Source organism: Drosophila ficusphila, unplaced genomic scaffold (genome assembly GCF_018152265.1).
Source record: "Drosophila ficusphila isolate 14025-0441.05 unplaced genomic scaffold, ASM1815226v1 contig_286, whole genome shotgun sequence".
In the NCBI taxonomy this organism is placed as follows: Eukaryota; Metazoa; Arthropoda; class Insecta; order Diptera; family Drosophilidae; genus Drosophila; species Drosophila ficusphila.
In genome coordinates, this window is record NW_025064189.1 from 1506657 (window position 1) to 1530094 (window position 23438).

Sequence of the window (23438 nt, forward strand, 5' to 3'; positions counted from 1 at the left end):
GTTTTCGGTTCGACGGCACACATGTTCGATGCAACGGTCGGGAAAATAGCCGAGCGGACGTGGGGGCGGACCACCCACCGCCCATCAACCCCCTCGAACGTGTGTGCGTTGTTGTTTTGCCGGCGTGTTGGGCTGTTGCGTTCGCTGGTTCGAATTGGTCGGGTGGGCGTAAGTTCGGTTCGGTTCGGGCTCGCACGAGGAACTCTGCTCGGGTTCGGTTCGGATCTTTGGGGCTCCGGACGCCGTTGTAAGCGCCGTCCTTTTTCAGTATGATATTGAGTTCTGTGTAGTTAAGTCGGAATATTTCGTATAGTTCGTCGTGTGACATTTGTTCTTCAATTCAGAAACGCATATTGAAACACAGCGATAATACAAATTACAAAATATTCAACAAAACAACAACAACAACTAAAAAATAAAGAAACAAAAACCAACCAATTAAAATTAAAAATTCTAATTCGCTTCAAAAATATATTACAAATATAACAACCAATTTAATCAAATCAAATTCGCCACAAAAAATCGCAAACAAAGTTTACAAAATTCGTTTACTCAATCCCATAACACAAAAACAAGCTACAACCAAAATAAAAAACATATATAACTGTTAAATCTGTAAGCAAGGGCAATTATCCTAAGATCATCCCAAACTTATGCTCCAAATTATTTCACAAAGATATTTCACATAGACTCATTAGAACTCGATTTCTGGTAAATCTCTCCATCAGCATCATTAACCATTAGCTCCAGAAATAGACCGATTGCCACGATAAACAAAGCCGAAAATAATTAGAAACAATTTGTAAACAAATCCAAATTTCCAAGTAGAATCGGGCAGAGAGGAAAACCCAATTGCCGATCAGGTTGTTTTGCTCTCTTTTGCCTTTTGGGGCTTTACTTTTTGGATATATTTTTCCACGCTCTGTTTTATTCTGTGTGATGTGTGTTTTTTTCCAATCTGCCTAGATAAACAAACGTACGAACGAACGAACGAAAATTGTTTCACGCTCGCAGCACACGAAAACATTTTCAATTAAAATTTTGGCCCAAAAAGCCAACCAAACTAAAGCAAACCAAACCAAAAAGCAGAGCGGAGCACAGAAAACGTTTCTCACATCGAATTTGAATATTTTGAGCATTCCATAATTTCGTTTCCATCTCCATTCCGATGGCATTCCGATTCTCCAGCACTCGATCCCCCATTGAAACCATTTTTCGCCAAAAATCTGTGTTTTGTTTGCTGTATTTTGTTGTATTTTAAGTGTAGTTGTGTGCCAGTGCGAGCTGCCAATATATATGGCCCTGTTAATTGAATATGCATTGCTCTTAATGATTTTTGGCCAGCAGAGCATGATTTTCCTTTCTTTGGCCTGCGATTTGGCTTTTCACTATACTCGTTTGCCTGAACTTTTTGAGTTGGTTTAAATGTTTTACGACCGCTTTGATGTGGTCCGAATGGCCCATATTTACAGTAAATTATTTCTCTGGCGCAAAATCGAAAAAAATTTAAATTTTCGATGAGTGTTAAAATGGTCATAAATTGCTTTCCCAATTTTTGAGGTTTTTATGAGACAGCTTCGATTTCTGGAGTGTATGAACAAAAGTGCAGGTTGCATTTAAGAAGTTTTAGGTTTTCTATGTGAAATATATTTTATACAAAGGGATTGTAATATTTTTTTGTATGTTCTTTAAAGTGCTTGAAATTGTTTGCTTAGTACTTAGTGAAGTGCTTGAGAATAAATTTCTTCGAACTGTGCAATTGTTGCCAAATTTGTATATTAATTCAGAAATTCAGAAATATAAGCAATATTTCACCTTCTCAAAGAATTCCATTGTTTCTTCTTTGGCCTTCTTAAAAGCAATCCTGTGTTGTGAATGGAATAGATAAATCATTTGCTTTGCCAACAACAATAAATATTTCGATAAATATTTACTCCGATTGATTTAATTTCCATTGCCAGCGTTCACCTTACTTCCATGCAATTAAACTCAAAGTCAAAGAAATATTTCAAGCCAACTGTACCTGAAAAAATAATTCAATCACCCATGCTTACAGCGAACACAAACCAATAATCACGAAACACAAATTTTAATTCGATTTTAGAAACAAGCAGAAAGATCAGAGAGAAAAAGCAAAAAAGAGATAGAGAAGTACACGCGTGTGTTTAAATACTGGAAAATACAGATAAGATAAATTATTATAAACACTTAGCCATATACACACATTATAGCAGGCTAACCACACGAGAATAACGCAGAGAGTCGAATACGTTTAAAATCAATAAGTAACAAGTACAGAAAAGACAGTTCTAGTGAAAAACAGAAAACGAAACTTTAAAAAGTGCTTAAAACAAATAATCAAAACAAAGAAAACTCAGACAAATAAACAACGGCCAGTTTCAGAGGAAGAAAAACCCGAAAAGCTTCCAGGGAATCGGTGAAAATCGTTAACAATTTTTTTCTCGCAAAGGCGCCACGTCCAAGAGCAAATCGTTCCATATGGTTCATATTATTGAATTGGTCGGCCAGCCGAAGGTTGAGTTTGCTCAACAAGTTACTGTGAGTATCAAAATCGAGAGCCAAATGAATTTTTACACCGCAGGATGAGAGGGGGAAGTGCTGAAGGAGGGAAAGAGACGGGTATTGTGGGTCCCCAAAATGATAATAAATCTTGTTGTCCGCAGTCACGTAATGACAACTTAATACAAATACATATGCATACATCGTCGCACACACTAACGCACTTTTTATTATGTTGTTGTGTGTCGCTTTTCCTCTCTCGTTTTTTGCCTTTGGCTTCGCTCAACATATTTTGACAATTAATCATTCGCTGTGTCTGTGTGTCATTCGCTGCGCGAGTGTGGGTGATTGCGGTTACATTTTTTTGTGCGAAAATTCCAAATCAGTGTGTCTGTGTGTGTAGGTCAATGTGACTCCCGTTTTGACTGTCTGCGTCTCTTGGCCATTAACACGCCGCACCATCTTCACAATGACCAATATCTCCCCGTTTTTCTGGTTTCTTTGTTAAGGGTCCATTGGACGCGGCTTAAAGAGCTTTGTGTTCTCCAGAGGAAACAAGTGCCAGAATATCCGAAAAGTAGACTACGATTCCGTGAAAGATAAAATTAAAGACAGGAAGTGGCAAAAAAAATGGGAACAAGGCCAAAATAAGTGTATTAAGTCGTTTCCCTTTCAAATAATATTAAGTGTGTTATGTTTGCCGTTTCTGGATTTCTTTTAAACTTGTTTGTGAAACTCGATTAAAAAGTTTTCTTACATTAGATCAATTCAAACAAGTTATTTTTTTAAGCTTTTAAGCTGTTTAAAGTAATATTTGCCTAAACAGAAAAATATTTATCAAAAATTTGTATAAAGCTGAGAATTACAAATTTTATTGCTTCTTACCTCTTAGAATTCCAGAATATAATGGAATATTATAACGCTTTATAATAACAATGAATATTATAAGTTGCCTACTATTTCTCAATACTGATTCGGAAAAGTAAAAAGGTTAAAGTCCCAATTGCTTATCGAACAAATTATGTGATACTACAAATTAAGAAAATAATAAATCGATTTCACCATTGGTAATATCATAAATCTTCGAATCGAACGATAGTAGAGCATAATTTACTTATATTGCGCTTTGTTGATATCATTTTATTTCACCATTTATATTCAACCTGATTCTGCTTTTTAACCATATGGCCACATCTTTAACCTACATATTGATTTATCAACATTTTATTCACTTGCTTTTTAGTCTCTTGATTCGCCCAAAGTTGTCAACCAGCTTTGTGGAATTTGTGAGAAGGAAAAAACTTAAATTCTAATCGGATTTACATTTATTTCTGTTGCGTTGAGTAACTGCGTTGTGTCCTCTGCTTTTCCCCCTAAATATCTATCTGTTTCACTTTCAGCTGACTGCTTTATCAGTGTGTGAGTGCCTCACATGTTGTTACTGTTATTCTCGTTGTTGTTGTTGCTGTTGATGTTGCTCCAGTTGTCACCCTCTTTTCTCTCATTCTCTATTCTATATTCTCTATTTTTTTGATTTTATTACAACGCCAACGCAGAAAAGTCTGTTACTCGGGGATATTGCGTAAATTTCATTGTGTATTTCACTTTTATGGTGGTGGCTGTCTAGGATCGGGAGTAGATGTAGATGGGGGTTGCACAGAGGGTGGTGGCGATGGTGCTGCTGGGTGGGTGGTTGGGTGGGTGTTTAGTGGGGTGGTGCGTGCTGCGTTAGATGACGTCGCCGGCGTTCTTTGTTGTCCTTTGTGCGTGCGTCCCGCGTCCTGTCTTCCTATTGCCTTCCCCCTCTTATCCTCATCAACTTACTCTACTTGTATGTCTGCCTTTATCCTTGGCAGGGATGTTCGATGTAAGTCCTCCGCTCTCCACTCGCCACTCTCCACTCGGCACACTCTCCACTTCACTCTCCGCTATCCTTAGTCTCCTTATTCTAATGATGACACATGCGTTCTCTGTTGCTTCCCAGCTATCCTGCTCTTTCTATTGTTGTTCAATATTTTGTGCCACTTGTTTTGAATTTTTCCACATCCTTTTGTTGCTGTTCGGTTGCTGTTGTTGTTTTGTTGTTGTTGTTGTTGTTGGCAATGGCTAACACGTAAGCTAACTTGCTCGTTAAATGGTTAAGTGGAGCAAAGTCGTTGACACAGTTCTTTTGGGGTCCTTTTCTTTCCTTTTTAAGCTCGACAAGCTTGCATTTTGGGCCATGACTCACAGACATGAACTTTCCGCTTCAAGTTATTTCCTTTGCTGGCCAGCAAGTTTTCCTTTGAGTCAGCTAACCATCCAAACAGACTGATTTCCACCGAAAGACAGACAGTAAAAGTACACACGAATATCTTTATAGCGGAAACGAAGCCAAGGAAAGTTTTTTACTGAGATTTTAGAAGATTGCATTGAAAAATCTCTTTTAACTTGGCATCGTAAAATGCAAGGTTAATTTCATTTAGTTTTTGCTTTAAATTCCTCATTATTTTCTATTTTATTCTAAGCATTGAATTTTATAGAACCTCTATATATATAAAATAGTCTGCTGAATCGCTTACAAATTGTCCTCGCAAAACTCATTGTCTTTTTAATAAATTCTATGTAGCAAAAGAAAACATTTTTATCTACGACCTTTATTGGAAGAATTCTCTATCAAAATATTGGCTTTGTTCTAGTTCTTAAAATTAATAGTAGTCAGTAAAATCGATAGCTTCTTTTTCCTACATATTTTATCTTACCTTCCATCTTTTAGTATCTTTTCATCTTTACACCTCTTAAACATTATACTCCATTCCACTCCTAATCGGCTCTCCTTTGGCGGTGCTTTCTTGGCACTCGCCACTTGGCACAATCATACACTTAATTTTCCACTTCATTTCATAATTTTACCCTTGAAACCAATAATCTTGAGGAGTCCAAAGGAGTCGGCCGGTCTTGTCAGCCGTTGGCATAATATACATACCTTTCGACGCCCCCTCCCCCCGCACGCCTTCTCCTCCTCGGAAAATCCCACCTGGGGGCGCATTCAACAGCTCGACGGAGCTAACACACACACTCATACATACATAGACACCCACACATGCAACGCTATTAAATTACATGCCACTGCAAATTACTTGAGAAAACAAAGCAGAAGCAGGAGCAGAAGAAACAAAAAGTCGGAGGGAAAACAAGACAGACCGCATAGCGAGAACGCCTTGACGTATGCAACAATAATAATAACGGGTTGTGGTAGCCTTTTGTTATCCTTGGCTCGGCGTTTTGTAAGCCGTCAAGCATTTACATACCATTAGACGGGCCACAAAGGCATTGGGTGCGGAATGGGTGACAGGCGTATAAATATTGAAAAGCGCCAACGCCTTTTGTTGGCTTGCTGGTAATTGCTTAAGTCGGCAAATTGCCCAGCCTAATAATCATAAATACTACCTACGAAGGCAAGCGAGCGAAAATTTGTTTGCCAACGGAATTTTCCTAGGGGAAAATCGGAATCAGTTGTTATGGGAATGTACTTTAAATTGATTAGGACAAGGAAATATAATTGGTGCTAAGAAAATAAGGTACATGGTACTTACAATTTAGTAGATTTGTTTAGGTTATGGTCAATAAAACTAGATAAGCTTACAAGACTTTCAAGTTAAGGAAATATAACCAGAAGAAAATTGTAGTCAAAGGTTAAATGTATTTAAGTAACACGTACCTTACCATAATGAAATTCTATTAATAAAAAATTAAGCTACAATAAAATAGCTTGCAATTTAAATTATAAATAGGACAATAAAATATCATTTATTAATGTCTTTTATATCTTTTATTAATGTCTATCAATCATGTGCTACCTTATTGAGAATGTAATCCAGACACTTTCTTGTTTTTTAATATCTTTCAAGATCTCCCTCGATAACTTTTAATGAAATCCGTTTTATAACTTAATTCCGGTCTGCTTGCTTGCAATTATTTGAATTTTTGCTTCGTATGTCGAAAGGCACGCGACTCGGACTTTGCTCCGGGCCTTAATTTGAGTTCCTTGATTATTAGAGGTGACAGTTTTATAGCTTTGTTAACAGGGAGCACAGACTGCACCCCCAAACCCAAACCCAAAGCCAAAACCCAAACTCACCGACGCTCTGGCCAACAGTTTTTTTCTTCTTTTGTTGTGCTTGGCATGTTCAGCGCTGATTATGCTTTGTGCCAGCTGAAGGGAAAAGTGGAAAAGCGGGAAAAGCGGGGGAGAACTCACCCCCGGGGTCGTGGAAAACTTATCGCAATGGGGCAGGGACGAGGGTCGGGCATTAGAATTACTTGCGTGATTAACGCACACCCTCGAGCGTGTCCGCCACCCCCTCCCCCCCTTCTGCCACTCCCCCCGCCCATCAGGCCATCTTATCTATGGCTGCCTGCCTTAATTGTGGGTCTTCCATTTGACTATCGATCGATTTTCATTCGCTTCCCATTCGATTCGATTCGATCACCGTAATGAGGCAACTTCAAAAGCTGCACAGCTCATTAGGTTTCCCGCTGTATATACATTTTAGTTATATATTTCCCGACTTTTGACTCCTGCCCAGCCCACCATCTCCTATTTCCCATTTCCCATTCGACTGTTCGGCCTTTTTTCTTGGGCTTCTGCACGTTTTCCTTTGTTTTGTTTATGGCTTCTGAAAATAGCTGAATCAAAATGTAAACAAAAGCGCAAAAATACCAAAAACGAAAATGGGCAAAGCGGAGGAAAATCTCGCACTTCGCAGCGGCGGCAGCTGCGTGCGTCATGTGAACAAATTTTCCAGATGCTTTTCCCGTTCCCGCCCCACCGCAACCACCCTCCCCTTTTCTCCCAGTGCATCCGTATCGTATATATGTATGTATACTTTGCATACTTTTTAATGCCCTCGCCAAAGTGCAAAACCGCATGAAGGGGCCTTTAGCTTTTGGACTTTTCGCTCTCTTTACCGGCCGAACAATAAATTGTATTTCTGTTTATTATTTATGTGCCCCAGCAGAATGTTTTCGGCCTTCTCCTCCACCAAACACACACACATGTATATAGGCCATTTTCCCTTTGCGTTTTCCATTTTCTTTATACACTAATTATTTCCTCTCACAACATCCTTAACCTTATTGATATTTGTATTCGCCGAGTAGCTACTTTCTGACGAGCTCCTCGAGAATGCCGCTTATTGTTTTTCTACTTGGCAAATAAATCAACAAGGCACAAAAAAGAGAGCGAGAGGAAAACTCTGGGAGAGGAAGCCAAATGTTTACATTATGTTTACATTATGCAAAAGGGAAACTCGGCAAACAAAACCGCTAATTGTCGATAAACAACCAATAAAATACGAATTTCCCAAAAACATTTATCAAAAATAATATAAATAATAACAATAACCGCACCACCACATACACCCGCACACACACCCGCACACACACACACGAAAAGCAACACTCGAGGGCGATAAATAAAAATGGCAAGAGGAAACTTGGAATGAGCCTCTCGAGTGGGTGAAAAGCGTCAGCCCAAGAAGGAGAAGAAATGTATGGAAAATAGTGTTTGACAGCTCATAAAAAATAATGTCGTATTCATTAAGGGTGGTGGCGGTGTGGCACAACCTGTTCGAGAGGATGGGGGCGAGTTGCCAAAAGCGAATTCCATTTTATTTACGACAGGAAGCCGGCCAGAACAGCAACAGCCACTTGAAACGCACGCATGCAATGCGAATGGGAAGTGCTTTGGTGTGGGTGAGGGTGTGGGTGTAGGTGTGGGTGTAGGTGTGGGTGTGGGTTCCTTGCCAGGATACCTGGAGTGGGACTGACAGTCCGAGTCAAGCCAGAAATGTTTAATTGAAACGCTAAGGAGACAGTTGGGGGAGCCACAAGATACCCTTAAAGAAAGAGGGAGTTTTGGTTATTCAATTACTTAAATTTGAAATAGTAAAATTGCACTTACTGTTTGACTTACCATTAAAATTATAGAAAATATTTAAAGATGTAAAAAGCACTTTCCCTTAACGTATTTTCATTATTTTTTATTTTCTTAAATATTCAAAAATAATTTCAATCAATGATTGGATATATAAATGGTAACCTGTTAACCCAAAAATCTTCTTCAACAAAAAGCGCTTTTAAAAGTATTTTCTCTCCTTAAAAACCTTAAATACCCAAAGCTTTAACTACCAGCGAACAACGCTTCATGACATTGACAATGTCAGAGAGTGAACTAATGAGGGAATGATTGAATGACACACTGACAGAATGACAGTTTTCCTTTTCGCCGGTGAGTGTGCAGGTGTTTTACGATTGTAGTAATTTTTTGTTGTTGCTGCTGCTGTAACTGCTGTTACTGCTTTGTATTCAGCGTTTGTTGTTAAAGGTTTGCGTGCTGAAAGTTTTGAAAGTTGTTCAAGTAAACACGAGGCTAGGGGAAATTTAAGGGGGCAAAAGGCTGATAGGAAGGGGGAAAGTTTGTTGGCTGAAACATGCAAATGTTACAAGGTGTTATGCTTTATGTACATTTAATTGAGACTTATTAGGTAGTGAAGTGTACGATAGTTAAATGCGGTTGCTCCTGTTGTTTTCGTTGCTGTTGGTTGTTTGGCTTGTTGATAGTGTCGTTAGTGGTGCAGAAGCCAGGGGATATTTCAACTTAAAGAGCTCTGAATCGATTATTCGAACTACGAGTTATATTTCTCTCCATCTCCATAAAAGAAACCTAATCAAATGCGTATCTTTCTTATGAAGAACAGCTCCTCCAAATCTATAATCTGATGCTCAAACTGAGGGAAATTGTAATGCCAAAGTGCATATCTTACACGGAACGCAGCCAACAAAAAAATATGTGATGGGAAAGCCGGGGAAAATAACTCAGAAATGTGTAGTCAGTTCGTAACCTCCGCCCCCCAAAAGAAAATTCAGTGGCCCTTCGGTTGCATTAGATGCCGCCACTTCAATGCGCATTTCAAGTTTATTTTCTCGATTTTCTGCGCGTATACTCAGTGTGTACTATATACTATATGCCGGCGTTTTCCCAGTTAGTTGCATTTTTTCTATTTTTGGGTTTCGAAAATACAAAAGCACGAACGGATTCTCCACCCGCCTGCGGACTGCCTTTCAGCATTTTGCTTTCTATTTTCAATAGACATTCGTTGTTGTTGTTGTTGTTGCTGCTGTTGTTGTTGCTGTTTTTCTTGCAGCCGACAAACAATAAAAATGATGCGTTGTATTGCAAAAGCGCTGCTGTCCACACCAGACCTGCCCCGCCCCCCTCGGAAAAAGAACACCCCATCCAGCCGCCCACTTTTCCATAGCATAGCATATGTTGCAACTCTGTTGGTGAAACGTGGAAAAGCGAAGAAAAAGAATGCGAGCGAGGATGTGGAAAGCGGGAAAGCGGGGAGTGGAAAGTGTGGAAGGGGGGAGTGTGGAGGAGATTTTCACCCATTGATATTGATGAAAACGACGTCCAGTTACAGTTCGTTGGCTTTTGCTGCATTTTTCAAGGGAAAATGCAGAGGCGGAAGGCGAAATTTGGATTCGGGGGCCTTGCAACAGCTGAGGATATGCAAATGGTATACATTTTGTCAAAGCATAAAGACTATGTTTGGCAGGGATATAAAAAATACATGACACATGTACCTCCTCTCACACAAATGCCGTTTCGCGACGTCGAGCTGCACGAGATGCAGATACAGATACAGATGGAAATACAGATACAGATGCAGATGGAGATGGAGATACAGATAGAAATGCATATGCATCATTTATCCACTGTCAGTGGAAGCGAATAGTCGGAGATATCCCATTCAAGACGGGCTGACTCTCCAATCTCAACTAATGTTGAATTCCTTTTGATTCCGGTTGTCTTCATCTTGGATTAGATCAGAATGGAGAAGAATAAGTTTTGTTACTCAGAACCAAAAATCTAGGTGGGGTTATTATTGCAAAATTTGTAGAAAGGTGTATTTAAAAAGTTATTAGTTTTAAAAGGGGAATTACATTGTAAAGCTAGATACAATATATTTTAGCTTAGCTAATTCAGATGTATTGATATCCTTAAGCTCCTGTTTTATGTTTAGTATCTCATATTCAGATGTTCGGACAATTGTTATTCATTACGCATACAACTTTGTGTGTTAGTTAACATAAATGTACTCACACTTGTTTTCTGACATTCAAATCCTCCCCATAATCACTTGTAAAATTCATTCCTCTGGATTGCAGGATTCTTCTCTAGTTTACACCTTATCCACATCCCTCCACTTTCAATTTTCCACCGTTTCCCCCACTAATCTTCAGTGGGCTGCTCGCACCTATTCTATTGTCCTGCAGGCAGGCTTAATTTAACGCTCGACGCACACGCATGGCCTCCTGTTTTCTGTGCATTCTGAGAGCGAGGACCCCGCTAAATTGTCACTAATTCGCCGCCTTGTGCTCGCCGGTGCATGTCCTTGCACATAATTCACGAGGCGAGCGGAACTGTGTGAACCCGGGCTAACAACTGCAATTGTTGGCAAGAAAGAGAGAACTTAATAATTGCCACCGAGCAACACTTTAATGCCACACGTACCTCCTCCAACCCCAAAGTCACATGTGCTGTCCGAGACCGAGAATTTTATGCAAATCTTCTGCGATTCGCTGGAGGTGGAGACTTGCCAAGTGACAATGCAGAACTTACTCACACACCCGTCACACACACACACACACGTGCAGAAAAGATACACAAAGCAGGACACTCTAAGCCGGGGAACTCCTCCTCCCTCCCTCGTTTTTGCTTTCCTTTTTTTTTGTGTTTTTTGCGCCCCGTTCATTTTATGCCTTCGTTTATATCCTTTTCTTTTTTTTTTTTGTGCTCTGTGCAAGTTTGTGCAACTATTTTCCATGCGCATGGGCACAAAAAGGCAACCACCGCACGACTACCACTGCCAACTATGAGCCATGGCAAGTCCTGCCCGCCTTGGAGCTCCCCCATCCCCCACCTTTCCCCCCTTTGAACCCCTTTCTGCCACAACCCTTAGCCCAGAATGTGGCCAGTGGCAGTGGCAGCCAACCAGAGCATAGAGCAAACTGGAGCATTGCAACTATTTATTTGTTGCTGCCTCCCCGGAGAGGCAGGGATTTTTTCTATTACGCGCTCGTTTATTACGGGAATTCCAGCTCACGCCTAAATGTATGGAGTTTCTTTCATTCTATAGTTTTTTTTTATCCTGGCAGCACAAGGGATTCCCTTTAATCAGTTGCGGTCAGCGGAGTCTTAAGCTCCCCCTTTTAAAATTCTGCGATTCGCACAAATTAAGCGATTCTCCTTGAGCTTCCTTACTTTGATGGCCAACTGTCAATTGCTAAGCTCCTTCAGTCAGAGCCCGAATCACAATCAAAGTCGGCGGAGTCAGTCTTTGGCCGGAAAAGTTCCCAGAGAAAGGCAAAAGCCTCTAGAAGAAATGGTGAAAACCGGAGACAGAGAATGGAAATGGGAATGGGAAAGAGAGAGAGAGAGAAAGCAAAGGAAAAAAAAGTGGAGAAAGCGAAACTTTTTAATGATGTAAAGTACAAAGTTTTCTGTCTTGTCGCTGGCGCAAGTAACTTGAGTAAACTTTGAGTTATGCCCTTCCAGCCGAAAGATGCGAAATCCAAAGCGGCGGCGGCGACAACGACGACGACCTCAAAAGCGCAGGACGACATCCTTTTCTTGCACCCACAGGCATCACAGGACATCATCGATCGATGAAGAGGGGATCGCGGGGTTCTCGACTGGTATTTTGTCGTTTGTTAAAAGTTTTCAACACTCATTTTTATTATGACATACGCGAGAAGTACGAGCCAAATTAGTGGCGAATCGAAAGGGAAGGAGGTCTGCCATGTGCGATGGCAATGGGTGCGCTAATAAAATGCCAATTTGCTGCCATTGAATGGCTGCTTTATTGGCCGCCATTACAACTCGTACGCATAAAGGGCCATGCCACATCCTGAAACAACCCATATTACCCAATATACCAATCCACACTCGCACACACACACATAAATACACTGGTGCGTGTGGCAGGACCTCTTTGGAGGAAGCATTTTATGACGGCAACATTTACACGCATAAAATATGCATGATAAAACTTTGTTGTTGCAATAAATCAGCCACGGCACAGGCAACCCCCAAAATAAAATAAAATTCTGCAACTCCTTGCCCGTTCGTTTTTTGCCTGATGTGATTACAAAACCATTCCGAGCGGAACAGGGTACTCCTCTTATTTATGTCCTGCGTGATCCGAGTTCATCGAGATGCGGTCGTAATGAGTTTCTGGCTCAAATCAATTTTCCCCCACCCCCGTCGCCACCTTTTTGCACCGCTGTCAAACTACTTAAACTGCCATTAAACTATCGAGAGTGAAGGATGCGAAAGGCAGAAAAAAAAGGAAACTTTTTTTTCAGGTTGCTCAATCAGAAATATTATGAAAAGGACGCCCTGCTTTGTTAGAGGTGCAAATGGCTCGCCAACAGACAGAGCCAACTTTTTTGGCCATTGTGTTTTGACTGCCTTTGTTGCATGCATAAAATATTTATGCGCTGGAAAATATGCAGCAACAAAAAAGCGGGAGGCAAATTCATCCGACTTTCTCCTCTTCCCCCTCCGCCCTCCGCCCATCGAACTTTCCACTCTCTTCATGTGCGTGCAACTTTTCACACTCAAATGAAATTACGGGAAAAAAAAAGGAAAACTTTGCTACTTAAATGTTGCGCTCTCTCTCCGCTGCTCCCATTCTCAGATATTCTTCTCGTTTTTTTATTGCTTTCTGCACTTTATCAACCATTTTGCCATGGCTCAGTGAACGCTCAATTGCCGGCTTTCACTGTGCAGGAGAGAAAGGGAAGGAAAAAGAGTGAGAAAGAGAGAGAGAGAGACAGGCGTAAACTTTTCATTAATAACGATTTTCCATTAACTATCGATTGATTTCGAGTCCCCAGGACAGCAGCATCCCGCCAACAACATCAATAACAACAACAAAAAGAAAAACAACAACAACAACAACAAAAAAAGTAAAAACAACAACAACAATGAAGCGGTAGTAGCAAACGCACTTCAGACAATGCCTGCAACCGGCAGCAACCAACAACACTTGAGTCTATTTAAAACGCAAACAACAATAAACCGCCCAAGGGGGGATTGACAGGGGATGGGAAGAAGAAGAGAAAAGAGGGGGTGGTAAGGGGGTGGGGGGTTAAAGGCTCATAACCGACGAGGAGGACGCCGCCAATGCCGACAGGAAAAACTCATTGAAAAGTTTTCCTTTTTTACACTTGGCGCGCTCTCCCGTTTTTGCCAGGACCTCCAGGACTCCTTTTTTCCCGCGATCCACACACCTAAGCGGTGTATCGAAGGAGCAAGTTTTTAATTTTTTATCGCGCCACACAGCCAACGCTGATATGCAACGAGGTTGGTAACGCTTGTTTAGGAGGTGGCCATTCCAGATTTTCCCGGGCTTCATTTCTTTGGTGGCTTAGGATGGACTCAATTTAATTATGTGATGACAGGAAAAAATAAGGGCTTAGATGTAGTTTATTAAAAGGAAGCAATTTAAAAAAGTTTTTTTTTTATTATAAATTAACTTAAATTAAACTGCATTAAAGGAATTTGTTGGATTAATTTAAGAAAGTGATTTTATACGAGAATAATAAACTTATATTTTAAAGGTTCCAAGTCATTCAAAAAATGTTGTTGTTATAAGATGAATATTTAATATTATTACATTAATCTTATTGAATATTAAAATAGCATACTCTATCTACTAAAGAACATTTTTCTTTAAAATGAAAGACTTATTTGCTTTAATGCAAGCTCATATTTAACTCGTTTGTGGGGCAACAACCCTTAAAGTTTTACCAAATGCTAGACTCAAAAGTTTTAAAACCTTTTAACTTGCCCCAGTTCGACTTTTATTTACATTTATCATCTGTTATCGCTGATGATATAGAGAACACGATGTTGAAACTTTATTCTATTTGCGAATCCTCCAGAGTACGATCAGTTCGACTCGTCAGGTGGATGATGGCTTTTCTCGCTGTTCCATCAACTTCTACTGAAGCTCCTCATCCTTCGTCCTTGTTGCTACACGCGTTCCGTTCACGCCGGCTGCGGTGGCTCCTTCGTCCTTTGTTTGCTCCTGCGACTATTATGGGTAATGCCTTTTGTGTAGGTCGTCGGCATTGCGTTTTCTGCTCTTATATTTCTTTTTTTTCCATATTGAAGTGAAACTTCTTTAGGCGCGTTATGGATTTTCGGGGACGGAGTAAAACCGATTCATGACCGTCACGAAAATTACCGTCACGAAAATTGCCGTCACGAAAAAGCGAGGATCCCCATCCCTTTCTAACCGCTGACGAACGATGTCTCTATCCTCCTCTATCCTTTCTCGCTCTCAGCGCGCTCGCACAAAGTTGCAGTTGAAAAAGGGGTGAGAGGTGTGAATGTCAAAAGGAATTCAAATCGAACAGGTTGCATACAGATATTAATTGGCACCATAATTTCTATCCATTTTATTTGACCTAGAAATGAAAACACATATCGATATGTATTTGTCTTCTTCTTCTTCTCAATCGGTTTGTTAACTTTTGAGAGTCGCCAGCACATTTCGAGACCTCTAAAATGAAGCGTCTAATAAGGCTTTTATTCGGTTTCCTACAGAATTTCAATTTTAACAAGAAAGGAAGCTAGCTTCGGCAAGCCGAAGCTTATATACCCTTGCAGTCATCAAATATGTCGAACTAAATACAAAAAGGCTAAACAGTATCGAAGCTATGAGTATTTTTCTATTCATTTTCCGTATTTTCGACTATTGTTCAAATGACGACTATATGATATAGTCGTCCGATTTTGATCAAATTCAATTCGTAATTCAAGAGTCGTAAGAAAACTCTATATTCCAAAAATCATACTTGTCTGATAAAAAAACAAGAAAGGAAGCTAGCTTCGGCAAGCCGAAGCTTATATACCCTTGCAGTCATCAAATATGTCGAACAAAACGCATAAAGGCTAGACAACATCGAAGCTAAGACGATTTTTCTATTCATTTTCCATATTTTTGACTGTAGATATGGGAGCTATACGATATAGTTGTCCGATTTTGATCAAATTTAACTCGTAATTCAAGAGTCGTAAGAACACTCTATATTCCAAAAATCATACTTGTCTGATGAAAAACAACGATGTTATCAATTTATTTCCATTAATTCTATATATAATATTCGATCCCTCCTATGGCAGCTATATGATAGAGTTATCCGATTTTGATCAAATTTAATCCGAAATTCAATAACAGTTAGAAAACGCCATCTTGAAGAATTCAAGTCGATCTGATGAAAAACAATAGAGTGAGAATTTTTTATTTCATTCTCTTGTATTGGAGCTATCCGATATAGTCGGCCGATCCGGCCCGTTCCGACTTATATACTGCGTGCAACAACTACACAACTTTTGGGAAAGTTTCAGCACGATAGCTTTAAAACTGAGAGACTAGTTTGCGCGGAAACGGACAGACGGACAGACGGACAGACGTACATACATATTTCGATTCTGCTCGTGATGCTGATCAAGAATATATATACTTTATGGGGTCTGAGGTGTCTCCTTCACTGCGTTGCAAACTTCTGACTGAAATTATAATACCCTTTTGCTCTGCAAGGGTATAACAACGATGTTATAAATTTGTTTCCATTATTTCGATATAAATTTTTCGATCTTTCCTATGGCAGCTATAAGATATAGATGACCGATTTTTATGAAACTTTTTTCTCAATATAAACGTTGTTAAAAAACTTGATATTCAAAAAATCATGGGATAAAAAACAACGATGTTATCAATTTATTTCCATTAATTCTATATATAATTTTCGATCTCTCCTATGGCAGCTATATGATAGAGTTATCCGATTTTGATCAAATTTAATCCGAAATTCAATAACAGTTAGAAAACGCCATCTTGAAGAATTCAAGTAGATCTGACGAAAAACTTCGGCGTGAGAATTTTTCATTCCCTCGTATGGGAGCTATCCTTTATAGTCGGCCGATCCGGCCCGTTCCGACTTATATACTGCGTGCAATAACTACACACCTTTTGGGAAAGTTTCAGCAAGATAGCTTTAAAACTGAGAGACTAGTTTGCGCGGAAACGGACAGACGGACAGATGGACAGACGGACAGACGTACAGACGTATTCCGATTCTGCTCGTGATGCTGATCAAGAATATATATACTTTATGGGGTCTGAGGTGTCTCCTTCACTGCGTTGCAAACTTCTGACTGAAATTATAATACCCTTTTGCTCTGCAAGTGTATAAAAATGAGTAGTGATGAAGAAGTTTCACTTCTGTCGTGCGTAGGCTGGACACACCCCTTTTTTTTTTTTTCGGTTTTGTTTTGCTTCTAACATTTTTATATAGCCAAGGCTTGGGACGGCGCGCTCCCAATATATATAAATTATTGCATAAAGTTTGGCGCTAAGTTGCAAAAAGTTTCCTTTCATTGCTGCCGCTGCGGCGGCGGCGGCGGTGGCAGCAGCAGCGTGAACGACACACAATAGTCTATAAATCTTTATGGTCAACAGAGATTACATGGGCCCAGACGCGGCGAAGAAAGCCTTCATGTAGTTTACTGCCCCCGGGTTGTGCCACCTAACCCCTGGAAACCCCAGAAACCCATAGCAGCTTTTTAGGCGCTGTGTGCGTTGTTTTGATTTGTGTGCCAGTATTCCTATTCCTGTAGTGGCAGTTGTTGTGGCTTTTGCCGATTGTTACGGCCATCGTGAACAGGACCGAGCATATGGCCATAAAAATGCGGTGCAGACGCGCTAGATGCTAGATAAATCATGCCAAAGCCACCGAAAAGTATGCAATGCCACCCGGCGAATGAATAGGAAATTCTTGTAAAAATCAGCCACGGGAATCCCAAACGATTTCTTACTTTTTTTTCCCCAGGTTTTTCCTGGCACACCTTTAATTGCTTGAATTGTTCTCGTGCCGCGCAACTCGCAATTCGATTTTGTCGTGGCCCCATAAACAACTTTTCAAAAGTATAAAATACAAAAAAAAAAGAAAGGGAAGAAACGTATATAGGTTTACCGTTAGGATCATTTTACATAAAAATGCAATAAATAGCTACAGCGAAATTTATGGCAAAGGATGTAGCGACGGAAGGAAGCAAGGATGGAGTCCTGTGCGCTGGACTCACTCGTAAATGTCAAATGTCGTGTGGCCGAGGGTCTTGGGGGCGCCTCAAAGTATGCTTATAAATTGCTCTAAATAGCAATTTTGGCTGCTCCACCTATATAGCCACCATCCTACCATACTGCCGCCTTCCCGGTGTCGTGTCATTTGTTCGTTTTCTTTATTAGTGTCATGTATTTTTATAGTTCAAAGGACATTTGAATGATTGAATGAACTGTGTTTGTCCCCCCCCCCATCGAAGGCAAAAGCAACCCACTCCCCATCATTTTTTTTTTTTTTTTTTTTTGGTTTGGTGCCTGGTTTGCTTGACCGAAAACGAGTTGCGCGCATGATTTCATCCCTTGCAGCCAAAGGACTCGCCGCTCTACGTGCGGTCAGCTCCTGCTCCTGCTCCTTTTCCCGCTCCTCTTGCTCCTCCTCCTCCCTTTTCTGCTCCTTCTCCTGCTCCTGGTCGATGTCCTGGTCAGCGGCGGCGGTCCCAGGCACGTTTCATCATGGCCAGCTTGCTATTGCTTTGGCTATCGCTGCTTTTCAGTGTTGGTGTTCTTGTTGTTGTTGTTGGTCTGGCGACTATATCAAATAACGACTATTGACTACGCCTGTGTGGCGCTCCGTGATGTCGTGTCCTCCCTGCCCCTTGCTCTCCATTCACGTGTAGGGTTACAAGCCACCCAACCCAACCCAACCCACTCCACTCCCCACTCCACTTGCAAAGCCCATTCCACATGCCATCCTGGTGACCCTGTGGTGCTGATGATGATGTTGTTGTCGCCAGCGTCGCCATTGCCATCGTCGTTGGCGATGACGAATGAAAATCAATATTTATTAGATTACTTTCGAAATTTTATACGAAAATAGAATTTTTATGACATTTTTTTTCCTCACTCTGCTTTCGCCCTGGGCTAACTTTTCCATGTGCCTGGGCGTGTTAAAGTGTTTGCAATAATCAATTTTTGAGGGAAAACTTCAGCGAGATTCGTGACTGGGGCTTTAAGAGGATATGCCGGGTTCCGTATTCTCGGGTTTGAAAGCCCTGCCCAGTTATTTGGTTTTATCTCTGCTCTTATCGCCCATCATATCTAATTACAGTTTTACGTTTTCCACCCCTCAGCACTCATAATGACTTAATTATACCTTAGCCAATTTTCCACCTCCACTTCCTACTCGCTGTCGTATCACTTAATATTAAACATTTCCCCCTTGTCTCTCTGTCTTTGCAGGTAAGTTGCCATCATCCATTAATACCACCAGCCATCAAATTAGTAAGTACACAAAACGACCTGCTAACACTTTTTATGTGCGTCTTTAACTGTATACCTTTTTCACTATCTGGCCATCGCTATATATATACTTATCCTCCACCCGGACCGATATATATATATATATGTATGTGATGTACATGTGTGTATGGCGATATAAAGCAAATGCATTTTAGTGCCCTCAGTTGACCTCGTTTGGGGCTTGTTTTTATGGCCCAAGCGATGATGCTACTCACGTGGCTCAAAACTAAAAGCTCCCCCGAGTGTCTGTCAGCCCTGCCACGAATCTTCAGCTGGTTTTTGGGCACCAAACCCATTCCTGGCCCCCGGGAGTCACTTAATTATGAAGCTGCACATGAAGTAAAACGTCATAAAGCGTCGAGTTGAGTTTTGGAGCCCATATAGAGTTGACTTGGGTGGTAGTAGTGTTAGTAGTATTTGTATTTGTAGTAGTAGCGCCATCAGTTTCGGTTTCCGTTTCGGTTTTCCCCGGCTGTCTGCCAGTGTGCCTCTTACACATTCTTTTTTTTTCTGGGGGGCTTGGCAGCATTCTGCAGTTAATTTTCCGTTGCTAAATAAACTGTTTATGGCATTTATGCCAAAAATTTTTGGGTAAAGGAGAAGAGGCGGGGAATGAATCCCTGGATGAAGGATGAAGGATGATGACGATGAACCGTCTGAGTATGTGAATGTGAATGTGCGTGTGAGCTGAGCAATTTCTGCATAACCAACCAACAGAGGAGCGCTGTGTATCCTGTTTGGTCCGAAATTGCTTCTTAATTGTGATTTTCGGGCAACATTAAGCCTGTCAGAGGTTTTTTTTTTGCTTCTGTTGAATTAGAGAAATTGTTGCTTGATCGAAATGAAATATGGGAATAATTGGCTTGCTTTTGGCAAATAGTTGGAGAGTATCCTTTATTGCAGGATGACTTTCGTGTGTTCAGTGACCCCTCCACCCACACAACAGAGAATATATTTACATTTTATGCACACAGCGGGCACACCCACGCAAACACACATACATACATATATACTATATTCAGAGACAGAAAGACACTCACACACACTGGCTTTTATTCACTGACAATTTGGCAGTCACCGCAATCATAAAAATTTCCACTTCCAAGGAGCGAAGAGAACCCGGCCCGTCAGTCAGTCGCCTCTGCGCCTCATTTAAATGCAAATTTTTGACGAGCGGTTTTAACGTTATTCTTCTGCTGCTGCTTCTTCTTCTTCTTCTCCGCTGGCGGTGAATGAAAACATTAAAATTAAAAAATAAAAAAACGTAGTCTGCTTTTAGGCAGAACTCTCGCTCTGTATTTGTGTGTGTGTGTGTGTTGTGTGTATTTGTGGGGGTGCCAGTGCTCGTGAGAATAATTCAAGGTGATAGCTTAATTGAAATATGCTTTTAGGCGCTTTGCCACACCCCCCGGCGAAACGACGCCCCCTTCCAACGAACTGTGTGCCTTCCATTTTGCATACTTCACTTTGTTGTGTGTCTGGGTGCATATTTTATGGAGCTGCGGTCGACCACAGAGACCGACCCACAAAAAAATACAACAAAAATGAGATAAGGGAAGGGAAAACGGAAGGGAATCTGAATCGAAATAAAAACTGAAGTGAAGCTGCTTAATGTTATGCAAAGTGTTTGGGCCTGCGGCATGCGTAAAACCAATGGAAAAAGCCGGCGAAATCGGGCGTTAGGACACCAGATCCTGTTTTTTTTATTCCTGTTTTTTTTTTGGTGAGGAGGAGATGCGCCATCACCTTTAATTGCAGGCCATTTCAATTCTCATTACAACTTCAATTGACTTTTGCCGGATGTTGGCTGAGCGCACAGATTGCCAAAGGTGAATGAGGAAATTCAGAGGGTAGCAAGGGGTATATCCCTCGTATGAGTTATCAAATCGTAATCCCTCTCGGATCTGCCATAAACATTCATATGCATAAATTTGACATTTGGTTGCTCCATAAAAATACTCCGCAGCCGCAGGGCCTTTTGCCAGCCAGTCTCCCCGGAGTCTGAGTTTTTTCTGGGGTTCCGGGGGAAAATTTATGCACATAACATCCACTTGACTCCTTCTCGACATCCTCAGACATCCTGCCACTCCCAAGTGCAACTCTCGAGCGGAGTCAAATGAAAGGCGACAGCCAGCGAGAAGATGTTCGGGAAAAGCGAGCGAAATCTGGTTTGCAATTTACAAATTGCGCTAAGGCGGAAGAAAAACAAGGGAAAACAAAAGGAATGCTTATATTTTATGCAATATGCCACACCGCGTTTTATTAAGCAAATTACGATGAACGAGATGGTGGTCGTTTTTTTTTTTTTGGGAGGGTGGAGAATCACAGCAAGTCCTACTTATGACCTTGGCAAACAGCCTAACGCCTTCGTCCTGAGCCATTTGGCAAACAGACTCGAGAGTCTACGGCACTCGGCTCGCATTTTGCTGCTCTTAACGCACATTTTCATATATAAATTATTAATTTCGCATGCCTGCCTGGCGGGGATTACCCTCCTCATTCCCAAAAAAAGGACTCGTTCGCAGGACGATGGCGAAACCGCACGCCTAAGCAGTCGAAGGATCAGGCAAGGCGGCAGGAAAGCAAATAAGCAGACGACGAGCGGGCGAGTAAAATGCATTTTGTGCTCCATTAAATAATAAAAGCAAACGTGGCAAAGATAGCGTCTGTCTCGGAGTTCCTTTCCTCTGTGTGTACACAATAAAAATCTCACACGAAGCGCATAAAAATAAAGCAAGAGATACCCCAAAGAGGGATTTACCCCCATACTCCCATACCATACTTACTCCTCCACACACATCTTATCTAATGGCAGAGTCAAAGCCCCCATTGTGATTTTTAAGTTGCTAACCTTTATGGCAAAAGGGAGTTGAGTTCGAGTTGTGTGCTCAGTGTTTTTGGTGCTTCCCCCGAAGAAAGGCGGGGTAGAAAGTGCATAAATAAGTAAACAAATGCCTGTCGCTTAAGATTACATGGCAAATAAGCCGGCGGAGATGCGAGTTCCAGAGGAACTGGAACTGGGAACCGGAGAAGCAGGACAGCATTTGAATGTGGAGGCAAATGGAAAGCTCGCCGCTCACTTACTTATTCATAGCCAGACCTGAGCGGAAAGTGTGTGTCTTGAGGGGGCATAAAAATCAGCATAAACAGCAATTGTTATGGGCTGTGAATGAAGCGCCGCTCAGCTCGGCTCAGTACACACATCTGTTTTTTCGGGAATTGAGGTAATTTTAGCCCAGCTAAAGCACGCAAATCAATGCCAGCCAATGTAAAAAGGATTCAAACTGCAGCGTAATGAATTTCCCGGGAAAAAAGAAAGGAAAAAGGAAAGGATACTTTTACATTTTAATTTAGTTATGAGCACAAAACAACTCCTGACGGAAATCAGTTGAGAACAACTGAACAACAAGGGTTGAGATGCGAAATGCTGGGCTTGAAATTCCGGCGAGTGCTGGCTGTTTGACACGCACGTGTCCTTGCCAATGACAAGGGAAATTTTACAACTTTCAAGTTTAATTTGCCAAGAGTAGCAATCAACCAAGAGCCAGGATACCGAAATACAGAAAGAGGGTATCAAGGGTAAGGGTGGTTCTGCGAGGACCAACCCTTTTGAGCTAATTGCTTGGAAGTTGTTAAATGTAAAAATTAAAATGTATAAAATGTGTATATTTTATATTAAACTGAGGAAGGAACTCTGCCACTGTCAGTCACTCACTTTCGCCCCCGTTTATTCGTTCGTTCACTCATTCAGTCATTCATTTAGTCATTCGTTCATTTATTCAGGCAGAACGTAGCCGGTTTTATGAGGTGTTAAGTGGGCTTAAATTAAAAGTGGGCGTGGGCGGAATGTGACGAAATGTTTGCATATTTATTTAAGTTATGGCAAGTGGAGTGGCTTCAAGGAGGCAAAACATCCATCCAACCGGAGAACAAAAACGGGGTGGCTCTTCTTCCCATTTTGAAGAGGGCGGCAAACTTGACTTCTGTTTGTTTTCCGTTTGACATGGAGGGCCACATGTGCGTGTTATAAATTTATATTTAATAAACTTTCGGATCTCCGAGGCTCAAGTGGGTATCACAGGGAATCACAGCCAGAGATTTCTGCCAAACGGGCCAAAAGGACAAAGGGCAAAGGACAAGGACGACTCGAACCGAGAAAGTGAAAATGAGGCAGTGATAAACAAATGGTTGCCAGCTTATAATGAACATATTAGGTTTCATATAAGAATTACAGGCGTCAGCAGGCGGTTCTCAAGTTCCAATTATTCTGTGTCCACGTTTTGATATCTCATAGAGATAATCTGATTGTCCTTCTCCAGGATACTCTCGCACATTGCACTTTCTCACCGTCTGGACATACTTATGGAACCACCCACTAATTAAATATACACAAAAAAAACCCCACTCTACTAGAAGTTCTAGCTTTGTTTGCCTTCG

General features: G+C 41.1%; 1 protein-coding gene across 16 annotated transcripts in view; it reads left to right on the forward strand.

Annotated features, from left to right (window-relative positions):
* The first annotated feature begins 254 nt into the window (after window positions 1-254).
* Window positions 255-23438, forward strand: part of LOC108095412 (CUGBP Elav-like family member 4) — a 138515-nt gene continuing 115331 nt past the window's right edge. For 7 of the 16 annotated variants that reach the window (XM_017196499.2, XM_043207790.1, XM_017196501.2 and 4 more), the window contains exons 1-3: window positions 256-615; window positions 2105-2559; window positions 18942-18983. In XM_017196499.2, coding sequence (XP_017051988.1) covers window positions 2500-2559; window positions 18942-18983 — 102 coding nt within the window. In that variant the 5' untranslated portion in view covers window positions 256-615; window positions 2105-2499. Of the gene's footprint in view, window positions 616-2104; window positions 2560-18941; window positions 18984-23438 lie in introns of all 16 variants that reach the window. The other 9 variants (XM_017196505.2, XM_017196507.2, XM_017196511.2 and 6 more) reach the window with 2 other exon arrangements.